Source organism: Rhinichthys klamathensis, unplaced genomic scaffold (genome assembly GCF_029890125.1).
Source record: "Rhinichthys klamathensis goyatoka isolate OS25496 unplaced genomic scaffold, OSU_Roscu_1.1 h1tg000090l_1, whole genome shotgun sequence".
Lineage (NCBI taxonomy): Eukaryota > Metazoa > Chordata > Actinopteri > Cypriniformes > Leuciscidae > Rhinichthys > Rhinichthys klamathensis.
In genome coordinates, this window is record NW_026606629.1 from 4,713,319 (window position 1) to 4,727,313 (window position 13,995).

At 38.9% G+C, this 13,995-nt stretch overlaps 1 protein-coding gene across 1 annotated transcript in view; it reads left to right on the forward strand.

Annotated features, from left to right (window-relative positions):
- The window catches only part of cntnap5a (contactin associated protein family member 5a), a 102,272-nt gene that overhangs the window by 62,537 nt on the left and 25,740 nt on the right, over window positions 1–13,995 (forward strand). Inside the window, exons 7-10 of the mRNA XM_056251918.1 lie at window positions 3,048–3,191; window positions 6,870–7,143; window positions 9,613–9,756; window positions 12,731–12,902. Of these exons, the coding sequence (XP_056107893.1) occupies window positions 3,048–3,191; window positions 6,870–7,143; window positions 9,613–9,756; window positions 12,731–12,902 (734 nt within the window). The remainder of the gene's footprint in view (window positions 1–3,047; window positions 3,192–6,869; window positions 7,144–9,612; window positions 9,757–12,730; window positions 12,903–13,995) is intronic.

Genomic DNA, 13,995 nt, shown 5'->3' on the forward strand with positions numbered 1-13,995 from the left:
GATATAATTTTGAAATTAAATAATTCCCATTGTCTAAGTATAATTATATAATTTACTGAACCAATAATTGAATACATTATTGAATTACTTTAAGTGTTTTAAAGAGGGCAATAAAAATAATATCCAACCAAGAGATGCATATCAGGTGTTTGAGGTAAATATAACTACAGTACCACAGCAAAAAAATATATATAACTACAGTACTACAGAAAAAAAAAATAGTTTTTGTATTTGTATTGTCTTCATCACACAGGTCTGGCTTTCGGGAGGCCTAGGAAAATGATTTTTTTAGTAGCCATGTGGTGCTAGGTTACCACAAGAAAATGCATTATTGATCATTGAAGGAAAAATGTAGTTCATAAATCTACTGTGATGGAGTATCTGCCTCCCCTCGTATCTCTCTTTCCCCAGGCGTCCATCGGCTGTCCTAGAGCCAGACTTACAATAGTCAAAGGCTAACTGGAGTGCAGCTGATGAGGTGCACTGAAGTTAATAGCACTATAAATGCAGCAGTTCACCTCACCTATGAGAGATGGCACTGTCTTGTGTATGAGCAGTAAAGGTGTCCTCAAGATCCAGGAATGACATGACATACTGTAGCTTGACTGCCACTGAGACCGCCTGGTCACAGACTGACCTTTATTCCCCTCAGCAGCAAGGACACTGCTGTTGTCGTTTTATGCTTCCTAATTACTTGATCGTCTTGTTCATTTATATATTTATTTTTTAAATGGAAGCCCTCTGTTTTTAAATGGAAGCTAGTGCTCTCTGCAAAGGAACATCACAGGACTGGAAAAAATGTAAAAAAAAATGTAAAAAAAAAACTGATCTAAAGCATTCAAGATAGTTTGAAACTGTCCTGCAGCAGTGCTGGACAGCGGAGTAACTGATGGAAAAATTAATTCTGGACTGTATTCATAAATTGTATATAACCATGTCAGATTGTCCATATGTGAGATGGAGCCTAACAGAATGAAGCACAAGCGGAATAACAATGAAGCTTCACAGAATGCACAATGTACTGGCTAAGTCTGAAGAAATGGCTCTTTTGGAATAACCAAGTCAGGTCCTGACCTTAAACCCACTGAAATGTTGTGGCATGGCCTGAAACAAATTATGTAAGACAGTCCAAAATACCAAAGACGTCAGGCATTTTGTTTACCACAACAATGTGCCAGTATCATGACAATGATCAGAAGCAGTGTTTAATTTTATGGGCTGAGAGGGATGTATTTTGCATGTGTAAATTTTGTAAATAAATATAAATTTGATGTAGATATAATATTTAGAATATATTGCATATATATATATATATATATATATATATATATATATATATATATATATATATATATATATATATATATATACAGGTCCTTCTCAAAAAATTAGCATATTGTGATAAAGTTCATTATTTACCATAATGTAATGATAAAAATTAAACTTTCATATATTTTAGATTCATTGCACACCAACTGAAATATTTCAGGTCTTTTATTGTTTTAATACTGATGATTTTGGCATACAGCTCATGAAAACCCAAAATTCCTGTCTCAAAAAATTAGCATATCATGAAAAGGGTCTCTAAACGAGCTATTAACCTAATCATCTGAATCAACTAATTAACTCTAAACACCTGCAAAAGATTCCTGAGGCTTTTAAAAACTCCCAGCCTGTTTCATTACTCAAAACCGCAATCATGGGTAAGACTGCCGACCTGACTGCTGTCCAGAAGGCCATCATTGACACCCTCAAGCAAGAGGGTAAGACAGAAAGAAATTTCTGAACAAATAGGCTGTTCCCAGAGTGCTGTATCAAGGCACCTCAGTGGGAAGTCTGTGGGAAGGAAAAAGTGTGGCAAAAAACGCTGCACAACGAGAAGAGTTGACCGGACCCTGAGGAAGATTGTGGAGAAGGACCGATTCCAGACCTTGGGGGACCTGCGGAAGCAGTGGACTGAGTCTGGAGTAGAAACATCCAGAGCCACCGTGCACAGGCGTGTGCAGGAAATGGGCTACAGGTGCCGCATTCCCCAGGTCAAGCCACTTTTGAACCAGAAACAGTGGCAGAAGCGCCTGACCTGGGCTACAGAGAAGCAGCACTGGACTGTTGCTCAGTTTTGCATGTCATTCGGAAATCAAGGTGCCAGAGTCTGGAGGAAGACTGGGGAGAAGGAAATGCCAAAATGCCTGAAGTCCAGTGTCAAGTACCCACAGTCAGTGATGGTCTGGGGTGCCATGTCAGCTGCTGGTGTTGGTGCACTGTGTTTTATCAAGGGCAGGGTCAATGCAGCTAGCTATCAGGAGATTTTGGAGCACTTCATGCTTCCATCTGCTGAAAAGCTTTATGGAGATGAAGATTTCATTTTTCAGCACGACCTGGCACCTGCTCACAGTGCCAAAACCACTGGTAAATGGTTTACTGACCATGGTATTACTGTGCTCAATTGGCCTGCCAACTCTCCTGACCTGAACCCCATAGAGAATCTGTGGGATATTGTGAAGAGAAAGTTGAGAGACGCAAGACCCAACACTCTGGATGAGCTTAAGGCCGCTATCGAAGCATCCTGGGCCTCCATAACACCTCAGCAGTGCCACAGGCTGATTGCCTCCATGCCACGCCGCATTGAAGCAGTCATTTCTGCAAAAGGATTCCCGACCAATATTGACTATTGAGTGCATAACTGAACATAATTATTTGAAGGTTGACTTTTTTTTTTTGTATTAAAAACACTTATTTTATTGGTCAAATGAAATATGCTAATTTTTTGAGACAGGAATTTTGGGTTTTCATGAGCTGTATGCCAAAATCATCAGTATTAAAACAATAAAAGACCTGAAATATTTCAGTTGGTGTTCAATGTGAAAGTTTAATTTTTATCATTACATTATGGAAAATAATGATCTTTATCACAATATGCTAATTTTTTGAGAAGGACCTGTGTGTGTGTGTATATATATATATATATATATATAAATAGAAAACAAACATATTTAATGTTGTTCATGTTTTGTAATTAGATAGGTTTTATTCATTCTCTATAACAGCTAAGCTTTGGTGGGATCCCACTGCCAGGGAAACCTGGAACCTTTATTCGACGTAACTTTCATGGCTGCATGGAGAACCTCTACTACAATGGAGTAAATGTCATTGACCTGGCTAAACGAAGAAAGCCTCAGATATACAGTGTGGTAAGCAGCTGGTTTATTATGAGAAATGTGTTTTGACCTAGTGATGTTGTGATCCTCTCACTTTAATTTTGCTATACGAAATATAATCATGTCCAGACATATTACTTCTGCGTCTTCAATATCAGCAAGAATCATTAAATGTGTGCACAAACTGTGCCAAGTTTCACACTTTATCAGGGCTCACGTGTCCTGGAAAACCTGGAAATCCTGGAAAATTAATGCCCAATTATCAGTCATGGAAAATGAGAGAAAACAAAATGTCCTGTAAAATCTGGATGTCCTGGAAAAAATATTCTTTTTTTTTTAAGTGTTCTTGTTCATTGAAGAACAAACAGTTTACAACTGGTCCGAAGCAACGTTAGTAGCAGAAAGTGCTATGTTCAGGGACACTGAGTTTTGTGAGTTTTGACAAATGAGAGAAGTGTTTTGAATTACTCGCTGTTTTAAACTCGCTGTGACATAGTGGCTTTCGACACTTGCCTATGCTCGCATGTCCAGGGGGGGCCCAATTACAATGAGGAGAAATAAAATATATGTTAAATTATGATTATGATTATTATTGTTATATCACCCTAATGCTAAAACCTATAAGACATTTACTTTATAAATTTACAATTAAAAACATCATCTCTGTCAGGCAGAAACCTTGTATTTCCACATTTTTTTCTTTTTCATAAACCATTGCTATTGGTCATCTTTTACATCTGTCTGTGGGTTTTGCAAATATTTAACCAACAAAAAGTATTAAACAGAGCTTGTGTTGTGACTAAACCTCATCACTCCATTGGATCCTCAAACTGTCAGTAAAACCCTCATAACTCCACCCAGCCTCTATTGTGAATCAAGTGCTGCATGCATTTTGGACTGTTTTTGCTTGTTTGCAATGCAAGGGTAAAGGTATTTTGCACTGTCACAATAAGAGGTAAATCCGACCCTGAGTGCTCAAATGTTTGCAGCGAATGTTAAATGGTAAGCAGATACCTAACTTTGTTAATATTAATTATTGCAAACTAATAATTTTTATATGGTATATGCAAGGGGTCGGCAAACTACAGTTTACATGACAGCATTGTCTATGAACTTCCGTTTTTGCGGTAGTTCTGTATATTTCTATGACAGTGCTGTCGAAGAGTAATTAGCTGGTGAATTGGATTTACTTATTGTAGAGCATTGTAATGTTTGAAGCAGATACAATACAATACAATACAATACAAATTTATAAAGCACATTTAAAAACAACCAAGGCTGACCAAAGTGCTGTACAGAACAGAAAAAAAGAAAGAAAGAAAACAACCAATAAAGAAACACAAAAAGGAGTATTAAATGCCAAATAAAATAAGTATTTAATGAAGTTTTGAAAGAGGAAACAAAGGGAGCTAGTCTAATGTAGAGAGGTAGACTGTTTTGAGGTAGAAAGTTTTGGGCCTGCAGTCGCAAAAGCGCGATCGCCTCGTTTTAGTCTAGATCTAGGCACAATGAGTAGCAGTGATCAATAGATCTCAGAGTTCTAGAAGAAGTGTACGGACAGAGTAGATCGGTCAGGTACTGAGGGGCCAATTTGTTGAGGGCTTTATAAACAAATACAATTTTAAAATCAATTCTAAATTTGACAGGTAGCCAGTGCAGTGTGGATAAAATAGGGGTGATCGACTCATACTTGCGGGTCCCAGTGAGGGGTCTAGCAGCTGCGTTTTTCACTAACTGTAGACGGGAGAGGGAAGACTGAGAGACACCAATATAAAGTGAATTACAATAGTCTAGACGAGTTGTTACAAAAGCATGAATCACTGTTTGGAAGTTACGTTAAAAACGGTTTCACTTTGGAGAGTTGGCGAAAATGAAAAAAGCATGATTTTACAACAGGACTGATCTGTTTATCAAATTTTAGGTTGTGATCAAACAGAAAGCCCAGATTTCTAGTGCATTGAGTTACATATGGGGCAAGAGAACCACGGTCAACATCAAGCTCACAGTTTTCCTTGGGCCCAAATCAAATTATTTCAGTTTTTGTTTTCCTTTAAATTCTTCGACCTCGTCTAACATACCCAGTGGTATTAGACAAAGTCTCCACCACAATACTGTCGCCGCGATTGCGGAGAGGATCTGATAAAATGGCTCACTCACACACTAGCTCCGCTTTTGATCGCACTGATTCAATGCGCTCTAACTCAAACATTTTGTATAGAAACATGACGTTTTTTTGATTCGGGGATGAAGTATGACATGTCTGCCATCCAGTGGAGGGGAGGTCGAACGAAATTTGACACCCAATTTGACAAAATCGGCCGTTTTATTCAGTGCCGCATCTTGTCGAGTAAACTCGACCGTGGCGCCTAGAGGGTTAATGAATAATTGTCGGATCAAAAACAGCAATTAAAAGGTGCTGTGACTGACACTGACTATACAACTTCAGTTTTTCCAGAACATACAATGACGTCAGTAAACGGTGATGTCACAACTAAAAGAGCATCATTCATAGGTTCCTGCACGGCTCTAACTACATTTACCCAGAGCCGTTAAATATGTTTTTCAACGGCTCTGCATTAGCTTTACTGTGTGCAAAACAATTTGCTGTAAGCACCAACCAATGAGAGTGATTTTGAACTTAAGAAAGCTGATTGGTCAAAAATATATGCTGAGGGCCAATAGCAAAACATAGCCTCCAAATACATTTACATAAACCCGTGCTTACACTGTCTCGCTCTGTCTCTCGCACACACTGTCAAAATATAATGCATTTGTTAATGCCGGATTGTTTTAAAACAAATGCCGGAAAGCAATTTCTGATATTTTCCGGAACCGGATCCGGCGGGATCCGGCTCAAATTAAGCACTGACGTTACACAGCTTAAGGCTGTCAGGTTGGGAGAAGGTCTGCCGAGGCCTCAGTTCAGTGATCTGGTTTCTGTACAGGCCTGTGGCACAGGGATCAATGAGGTGTTCACCTCACACTGCAGTAACCTTTTCACGCCTACGTGAGCTTCTGTCCTGCGGATGTGCTCTCTGTGTTTCTGTTGCTCTCTGTGGATCTGCGCTGGTGACATTTATCCAGACCGCCTGCTGCCTTTGTGGGTTTAGCATGTCTGGCTCTCAGCCTCTCCAATTCTCATGTAACCCTTCAGCTTGTTTCCTCTTTTTCTTTTATTTTCCATCTCTTGTGCTACCGGCTTTCTTAATTGCATCTCATTTAATAGACTCTTCTTTCACTTGTTCTTTCCTTTAAGTTTTTCAACTGCAGTTCATATACAAAATGTTTTGAATACACCATCTCTATGACGAGCATGTTTTAATCTCTGTATTAAAATTCTTTGCAATATGTTTTTAAGTGCATAAATTCAAAAGTAACCAAATATTTTATTACTTTTTGCTTGATGTCAATGAAACTGTTCTTGAAACTTGAATATATATTTTTTTTTAAACCGTCCTGAATAAAAATCTACTTCTCATAGAAATGTAGAATTTGCAAAGGAGTTTTCCTTTTCTTTTTTTAAGGACAGTCTTATACGGTATCTCTTTCACTATCTTGTGATTGCATGATTTTGGCCTCAGCAGTGTCATCTGAGTAGATGCAATCAGCTACAGTATGCAATTGGGTCATTTGAATGCAGGCTGCATTACCATTTGGTCATTCCCTGCTTGCATGTAAACCGTTGCTTTGGCGTTCTCCCTTCTCTCACAGGGCAACGTGACCTTTTCCTGTTCGGAACCACAGCTGGTGGCCGCCACATTCCGGAGCTCCAGCAGCAGCTTTCTGTCGCTGCCAGCACCTGCACCATTCCTGGAGGGCCTTTCGGTGCGCCTGCAGTTTCGCACCTGGAACCCTGATGGCCTGCTGCTGTCCAGTCCACTGATCTCTGGTCAGGAGCCACGTTACCTGATTTTGCAGATCAGCAGTGGGCGCCTCCACCTCACACATCAGACGTCAACTCTGAAGATGTCAGAAGTGTCAGCTGGTGAGTAGACCCGTCTCGGCTCTTCTGTAGCTTGACTTTAAATCCCAGTTCTCTCAAAAATACAGTTCAGATACTTGCATTGAGGGAACTTTGTGGGCAAACCCTGCTGGAAAATCATCTTAAACCAGCCTAAATTTGTTTGCTGGACTCAGTTGGTGTCCCAGCCTGAGGTGAATGTCCCAAAAGCGTCATTAGTCAACTATTGTCCGTCATTGGCAGCACAGTTCAACGAATCAGTGTTTCCCGAAACCATAATTCAAATGACCTTTCTCAAACAGCATCACAAAGTTGTGTGATTGGAACTACAGCTCTCAACATGTGGTTAGAAGCATAGTTTCTTGTTAGTATGACCTGCTAGAACTTAAATAGATTAAAACAAATAAGAAAGCTAACATGCAGTACATTCCTGTAAATAAAACAACAAAAATAGCAGAGTAATCCGCAGATGCCATGTCCATTATTTTCAACAATAATAATCAGACATTACTTTGATCTCAAACCAAACCTAAGTAGAAGTTATTACTCCACCACTTGCATGACGTCATAAATGACAATTATATATTGTTGAACAAATGTGGTTAAAGCGACAGATGTGCGACAATGTTAATACTGTTTTGCGAAACAGTTGTGACTAGCTAGTTAATTTAAACTGCTAAACCAGCTAAAAACCAGCTTGGCCAGGCTGGGAGACCAGTTTAAAGGGGCACTTGGCAACTATTTCAACTTAATAAAACAGTTTAGAAATCATTTGAATGGTTCAATAACCTGTTCTGGAGAGAATGGTGACTTCCCCGCTCCCCCCAGCGTTCCCAGGTGGAAAACCAAACTTGCAACATCGGGACTAACGTCCCGGGAAATTGGAAATAGGAAGTCTCGTGAGAAGCGAGAACGAGCGAGAAACACGTACTGCTTTATGGCAATTCGACATAATTCTATTATACTGTGTATGATGTATTACCCACCTCGGTAGACATAGCTCCACACGATAGTTGACGGCTCCGATAATAACAAATGCACATGAGCGGCGGTAGAAAGCAGGAGGAAGGTGCCGCAAGTGAGTTTTTTATGACAGTGTTGTGAAAATATACGCTGCACAGCTGTAGGGGGAGCTTGTTGAGAAGACATGCTACAACAAAAGTGAAAATCAGCGAAGAAATGGCTAGAGTTGCCAAGTTCCCCTTTAAATCAGCTAAAACCAGCAAGGTGTTCCCCACCCCACCCCACCAGACTTTACTTCTGCTTTTAATCGTTTATGTATATACCAGAATTTAAAGAACATAGTATAACAAACCCAGTCAATTATGTTGCTAAATCATATAATTGATATAGCGTTTATTCTTTTTCACATTCTTTCTTCAGTTTAGCAATTTAACATGCACCAGGCAAATTGTAAAAGGTATAAAGCTTCAGCAAGTGACACGGAAATGCAGCTGTGATCAAATGGTTGTGCTGTCACTTTTATCTAGGCATGACACTCTAGCCACTGAAATTACTGCTTTGAAGGAGTCTAATTGGAAATGCTGCTCAGTTTCAGCAATTATGTGTACATAACGATCAAGAGTATAAATGTCTCTGCATTGCCAGGCTGGCTGAATTGAACAACAGAGGCATCCTATTACTTTCACAGCACAGAATGACACGCTTTTTCTATGGTCCTCTTCTCTCCAATGAGATGCTTGAGCAAAACAAAACCATTTGTATGAAAGGCAACACTTATAGCTTATCTCGTCACCCAAAAAAGGCAATAACGTCTTTTTTTTTTTTGTTCAGCATTCTGGACAAAAGATTAAAGGACACACACATGCTGGTCTAAACAAGATTAGTGTCTGAGACCGACAGTTGTGTGTTTTAGTCTAGTGAGAAATCCTGATGTTCAACAACAATCGACACGCAGCAGGGGGAAGGAGGGCGCTCTCCATCTGTTGTGCAGGGCCAGTCTGTTTTAAAGCTGCTGTTTTATCCTACCTGAAACCTGTTTTTTTTTTTTTTGGTCTAACTCGCGTCATAGGAGCATTGGCAGAAATAGAGAGTGTTGTAATTACCGGAATAGAAGAAGTGAAGCGCTTGAGCTCAAACGACAAACAGATGGCTGGCACGGGGGAGACTGTAGACACACAGTGGCCGCACACAGCTTGGGCGCCCTTCACATGTAATGGCCAGAATTAATTAAATCAAACCTCAAAGAGAATTTATCTTTTGGGGATGGGGGTCGAGGGGGCAGGCTTTTTATTTTGCCAGCAGATTAGGTTTCTTGGCACTTTGTATTGTGATATTGAGTTCTCTGTTTCATCATAGTTTAGTTTTGTGTGAGAGTTGATGGTTCATACTGATTGTTGCCTTGGATGACTTTATAGTATGTGTGTGGTTTGTTTAACATCATTGTAATGTGGTAAGTTGTTTCACTAAAAGGTGTTTCATGGTCATACACACTTGGTATGTTCCTTAAAACATGGCGATTTTGATTGACAGGTCAGAGGGTGAATGATGGGTTGTGGCATTCAGTGAGTCTCAACGCTAGAGGTCTGCAGATCATCATGACCCTGGACAGTGAGCCTGCATCCACCATCCAGCTGACCAACTACCTGGAACCAAAAGACAAACACTATTTTGGAGGTAAAAGAGTATGCAAATATTTCCAGAAAGGACCAAAAAAGATCATTTCAATTACACTTACAGATTCGACATTTGTCGAAATACTCACAAAAAAACTCATAAAAACTCACAAAGTTAAAACATTTCAAATGAAACCGAATCAGATGATAAGCCAGTGTAATTTTAATATTATTTATATAATATTGTATGTATTAATATTTTGAATTATCTTTTATTTGCATTTTAATTTGAGCTAATGTGCTGTTTTGTCTTTTTTATTAGATGTTTTTATATTTCTATTCAGCTTTAAATAATTTTTATTTCAGTTTTAGTAATTGTTGTTCAAGTTAAACTTATTTTATAAGTTATTTGCCAAGGCAGCATTTCTTATAATCTAATATTTGTATTTTATTTCAGCTTTATATTAATTACCAGAAACAATTATTTTTAAATAATTTTAGTTTTAGTTAAAAATAACACTAGCCAGAGATAAAGATTAATTATGCTAGATAAATGTAATTATGTATTAAATTAAATCTTTTTTATGTATTCAATATTTTATATATATATATATATATATATATATATATATATATATGTATATATATATATATATATATATATATATATATATATATATATACACTCACCGGCCACTTTATTAGGTACACCTGTCCAACTGCTCGTTAACACTTAATTTCTAAGCAGCCAATCACATGGCGGCAACTCAGTGCATTTAGGCATGTAGACATGGTCAAGACAATCTCCTGCAGTTCAAACCGAGCATCAGTATGGGGAAGAAAGGTGATTTGAGTGACTTTGAACGTGGCATGATTGTTGGTGCCAGAAGGGCTGGTCTGAGTATTTCAGAAACTGCTAATCTACTGGGATTTTCACGCACAACCATCTCTAGGGTTTACAGAGAATGGTCCGAAAAAGAAAAAACCTCCAGTGAGCGGCAGTTCTGTGGGCGGAAATGCCTTGTTGATGCCAGAGGTCAGAGGAGAATGGCCAGACTGGTTCGAGCTGATAGAAGGGCAACAGTGACTTAAATAACCACTCGTTACAACCGAGGTATGCAGCAAAGCATTTGTGAAGCCACAACACGCACAACCTTGAGGCGGATGGGCTACAACAGCAGAAGACTCCACCGGGTACCACTCATCTCCACTACAAATAGGAAAAAGAGGCTACAATTTGCAAGAGCTCACCAAAATTGAACAGTTGAAGACTGGAAAAATGTTGCCTGGTCTGATGAGTCTCGATTTCTGTTGAGACATTCAGATGTTAGAGTCAGAATTTGGCGTAAACAGAATGAGAACATGGAACCATCATGCCTTGTTACCACTGTGCAGGCTGGTGGTGGTGGTGTAATGGTGTGGGGGATGTTTTCCTGGCACACTTTAGGCCCCTTAGTGCCAATTGGGCATCGTTTAAATGCCACGGCCTACCTGAGCATTGTTTCTGACCATGTCCATCCCTTTATGGCCACCATGTACCCATCCTCTGATGGCTACTTCCACCATGTCACAAAGCTCTAATCATTTCAAATTGGTTTCTTGAACATGACAATGAGTTCACTGTACTAAAATGGCCTCCACAGTCACCAGATCTCAACCCAATAGAGCATCTTTGGGATGTGGTGGAACGGGAGATTCGCATCATGGATGTGCAGCCGACAAATCTGCGGCAACTGTGTGATGCCATCATGTCAATATGGACCAAACTCCCTGAGGAATGCTTCCAGCACCTTGTTGAATCTATGCCACGAAGAATTGAGGCAGTTCTGAAGGCAAAAGGGGGTCCAACCGGTTACTAGCATGGGGTACCTAATAAAGTGGCCGGTGAGTGTATATATATATATATATATATATATATATATATATATATATATATATATATATATATATATCTGCAAACAGCAATTAACTGGGTTCAAGCATTTAAGGCCTTCGTGCCAACTATGCTGTTGGGCTCTAGGCCGAACCGAAATGTAGGTCTGAAACCATAAAATATCCATGATGGAGAATACGCAAATGATATATCTATAGTTCTAGTCAATATTGTTCTCCATATCTACACAGTTTTGTGAAGTTTCTACTTTGTGCACACAATATATGGACATGTTACTCACAATGTAATACAGCCAATTTACCATAGGAAATATGTGGTTCAACTTTTTTTCGATAATTATTGATCTCTAGAGAGTTCAGAGAATTGCCCTTCCTATCGGGTGGAAAACCAGGTACTAGTTCTCAAGGGTCACTGTGATTTTGCCAAGTAAGACATGGTCCTGGATCAACATATTTTGTTGATCCTGGATCAACATTCCTGTCCCAAAATGTAGTCCTTACCCAATCTCTACCCCTAAACCTAACCCTACCCATAACTTTTCCCTAAAATCAGAGGGTAATGAAAGGTGAATAACACTGAGGTTTAAGTACTTCACCCTGGTTCTAAGCCTAAACTTGAAATAAACTGTAAACTTGTCCCTCAAATCTTATTGGTTGATTGGAAAGTTGATCCAAGATCAACAAAGATGTTGATCCAGGAACATGTGGTACTTGGTGAAATCACGTTCACCAGTTCGGTCGAGTAGGTTTTGGACAAAATTTGACATTTGATTCTAAGTCAAACGGTCTAGGAGTTATGAGCAATTTAGTACTTTTGGTTGCTGTAGCGCCACCTATGGGCCAATCGGGGTCATACTCTGATAGTTTCTCCCCAAATTGAGGCCTACCATCTGGTCTCTAGCACTTATGGTTTGGTCTGCACGAGGTATGATCAGAGTTTTACGAATCCTTACAATTACAATAGGGTTTCAGCACTTTGTGCTTGAACCCCTAATGATATAGCAATACTTATAATGGCCCTAATTTTGCCTTTCTGCATTTTGTTGGGATACATGAAACCATAGAATATAATGTGTAAAATTGTGAAGATATAAATGATATATTTCACACCTAGTCAGATATATTTTCATCTATTCTTTCAGGATGTCCTTTATCCCAAAACAAATCCAGCTGCTTGAATCCCACGTTGGCCTTTCAAGGCTGCGTCCGGCTCATCCTTGTCAACAACCAACCTGTCGATCTTCTGTCAGTCCAGCAAGGCCATCTAGGAAGCTACAGTCAGCTACAGTTTGACTTATGTGGCATTCGTGACAGGTGCAGTTTTCCTCGGAGTTGAACATATGCCTCATCCATATTTCTATTGCTGTTTTACATTTGTCTACCTAAAAAATATCCATTGGATATTTTATTTTATTAATGGCACCTTGGAAACTTGAACATATCAGAGCTGTTCTTTGTTAAGGCCTCAGGTTGTGCTGTCTGAGCTATTGGCAGAGCCCTAATTAGAACTTGAGGAAGTTAATTTGTAATCAAGGTTGTGGCCCACTAACAAGCTCAGTGCTGCGTTCTGCACTTCTCATTACTGCATACTGGAATCGGAGCCCTCGTCGACCCTGAGCCGCATGACCCCTGCTGTCCCCTGGTCTACAGGTCTCCTGTTTGGAGAATGGGGGATTTCTCTAGTCTCCTTGTTAAGTTTCTTTTGAGTAAACAAGATAAATGCCAACAATGGATTGTGGGATCTTTAGTTATAGATCTGTAGAAGATGAAGGGGATATACACTTATGTACAAATGTTTGGGGTCAATAAGATTTTGTAAAAAAAAAATATTTTTTTATAAAAAGGTCTCTTGTGCTCACCAAGGCTAAATCTATTTGAAATACAAAAATACAGTAAAACAGTAGTATTGTGAAATATTATTGCAATTTAAAATAACTGTTTTCTATTTTAATATATTTAAAAGGGTATTCATAATAAAATACAGGATTCAGTAATGAATAGAATGTTCAAAGAACAGTATTTATTTGAAATCTAAAACTTTTGCAACATCATAAATATATTTACTGTCACTTTTGATCAATTTAATCTGTCCTTGCTGAATAAAAGTATTACATTCATCAACAACAAAAAAATTACTGACCTCAAATTTCCAAACTGTAGTGTCAAATGTTACTTACAACACTCATAATGATCCTTAAAGATTCCGTAGAAAACCTAAAGTTGTAAATAAAATCAGTTCTTCCACTGGACACAAAATTAATTTATTAAGTATGATGAAATATATAAACTACATACATTTATACTGATGCCATTTAAAGCTCACGCGCTAATGACGTGTGATGTCTGCGCGAACGGTGTGTGAGGGTATTTAAAAACACGTTGGTAGGAAGGACATCTCATCCCAGCC